Source organism: Pangasianodon hypophthalmus, chromosome 17 (genome assembly GCF_027358585.1).
Source record: "Pangasianodon hypophthalmus isolate fPanHyp1 chromosome 17, fPanHyp1.pri, whole genome shotgun sequence".
NCBI lineage: Eukaryota > Metazoa > Chordata > Actinopteri > Siluriformes > Pangasiidae > Pangasianodon > Pangasianodon hypophthalmus.
In genome coordinates this window covers 23,565,774-23,568,273 of record NC_069726.1, presented here as the reverse complement: position 1 = coordinate 23,568,273, position 2,500 = coordinate 23,565,774, and the positions used below count along the sequence as shown (strand labels likewise).

General features: G+C 38.6%; 1 protein-coding gene across 2 annotated transcripts in view; it reads right to left on the bottom strand.

Moving 5' to 3' along the window:
• Positions 1-2,500, bottom strand: part of LOC113543986 (rab GTPase-activating protein 1) — a 107,910-nt gene that overhangs the window by 3,490 nt on the left and 101,920 nt on the right. For both annotated transcript variants that reach the window (XM_053241148.1, XM_053241149.1), the window contains one exon: positions 959-1,030. In XM_053241148.1, the coding sequence (XP_053097123.1) occupies positions 959-1,030 (72 nt within the window). The remainder of the gene's footprint in view (positions 1-958; positions 1,031-2,500) is intronic.

The following is a 2,500-nucleotide window of genomic DNA, read 5'->3' as shown; positions in this document are numbered from 1 at the left end:
ACGTTCAGCACGGCAAGAGTCGCGCCCTAAATTCACTGGTCCACCCAAAAAAAAAAAAAAAGAAGCCTTATCTGGAGCAGGAACCAAAAAAGGATCCTGATTGGTCATCCTATAAAGCTCATGTCTGACTAATCAGCAGTGATTAGTAAAGCAAACTCCATCCCTATGGTCTCTGGAACAGGAACCAAATAGTTTCCTGATTGGTCATTCTATAAAACTCATATTTGACCAATCAGCAACGTTGAGTATGGCAAGCTCCGCCCCCGATAGTCTCCGGTCCACAAGAAACAGTATCGACTCTGGAGCAGGAACTTAAAACTCAAAAGCATCTTTTCCAAAATAAATTAAAAAAAAAAATAAAGTACTGATTCTGTAGCAGGAGCTAAAAAGTTTCTTGATTGGTTGTTCTATAAAATTTACAGTATGTTTGACCAATCAGCAACATTCAGTATAACAAGCTCCGCCCCCAACAGTCCCTGGTCCTTAGAAAAAAGTAGCAACTCTGGAGCGGGAACTAAATAGTTTCCTGATTGGTCATTTTATGAAGCTTATGTTTGTTAAATCTGCACCATTTAGTGTGTCAACTCCAACCCCAGTTGTAATCACTGGTCCTTAAAAAAAAAACAGTACCAAATCTGGAGCAGGAACCAAAAAGGTTCCTGAGGCTAAGATCCAAGAAGTCCTGGTTCCTCTGATGGGAAAGCATCTGAAAGTTCTGGACTCCTTCTAAATAAGTAAGTAATAATCACCCCGATCCACTCAGGGTCACACTTTTTAAATTCTGGCTCCTTCATGAACAGTTTAAAGTCACGGATACGCTACGGAAATAAAGTTCCTCATCAGTGAGATTCTGCGTTGCGTCAGTGCGCTACGTCTCTACGGCGATCAGACGTATTTGGATGAATAAATATGTTTTGATGTGTTTATGTAGTGGATGAAATGGTGAAGAGTTACTCACCCGGATCTTCTCCAGCTCTCCTCTGTTAGCCATCTGCTGTTTCTCAAGTCGTTCACTTAGCTGGGAGCAGATCTGAGACACACACACACACACACACACACACAGACCTCATTCATAAGAGAAGCTGTACATGATGTGAAGAACTTTTCTTTTTCTGAGATAAAGAAATTGATGAATAATTAACGAAGGCCAGGTGACTTTGTCCAATCACGAACCAACTAAGCGTCTGTGACTTAAATAATCCAGAATTGCTTAATTTTTTTTTTTTTTCCATTTGCTAGTCTTAACTAATTGCATTTCAGTGTTTTGGTTTAAATTTTTTTTTAAACTACATATAAACCATCCATACTAATGTATGGACACCAATCACCATCCTGATCATCATACATTAAACGTTATTTTAACAAGAAAAAAAATAATAATGAGATCTCATGTTAATTTAAAGAAATAGCAATGATGTGGTTGGAGTTCACGCAATCATACAATTAACCCCACCCCTTAACTCCGCCCCTTAACTCCGCCCCTTAACCCCTAACACTTGTCACTTCACATTCACGTGAATTTAAATGTCTGAATCATTATAAATTTCAAAACGTGAGGCCATGTCAGAAAAAACAAAAACAAAAACAAACACAAAGTCTAGCCTTTTAGAAACGTGGTGATATTTATGTGTGGAAACTTAATAAATTTGTATAATTTTAACATTTGCTTTTAATCGAACAAGATTTTGACGCCATATCCACACCACTGTAGTTATAGATATATAAATTTGATGAATTTTGGTAGAAATCTGTTAGAAAGTTGTGATTGGTTAAAGTCAAATACGCTCATGAATTATTCATGAATTTTCCTCTCACTCTTTAACCTTGCTGTGTGGCTCTCCGGCATCTTATTAATCCCGTACCGGTCTTGTTCGTTCTTCTCGCTAATTGCATTACCCACAATCCTCTGCTAACATCACTGGGAAATCACTGTCTCTCTCGCTCACTCTCTCTCTAATTTTCACCGCCAAATAAAAAATCCAATTCTAATTGTGCTCTTTGACCGGAACGTTTGATCAGCGGAGTGCGTTTATTCTCCAGACCACACGTCCGTCCGCCTGCCCTTGTGCTGTCAGCGCGACACGTGCAACACGTCTTCATTTACTCTCACACGCGGCACATGGCTGCACTCCATGCATCTTAATATCAGAGAGCGTATTATACAAATGTGACCCACATGTTCCTCATCAAAATATTTCTAATGAAACAAATGACTGGGAAATGTTCTCCTACTTTCTTTCTTTCTTTCTTTTAACTAAGACAGAAGGCTTCACCCTTGGAGATAATGATTTAGTTCACCTCCATTTGGCTGGTCAGTGTAGAAAATGGACTCTCATTAGAGTTTAGCAGTCCTCAGATTAGAATAAAGATGGCAGAAAGGATTTTACAACAACCACAAACATGTTCTTGATACGTATCACAATATTTCGCTTGAACAAACAAGACAGCATTTACGAATTAAAAGTCAAAATAATTGACAGGAACGAAATCCATCTGCGAT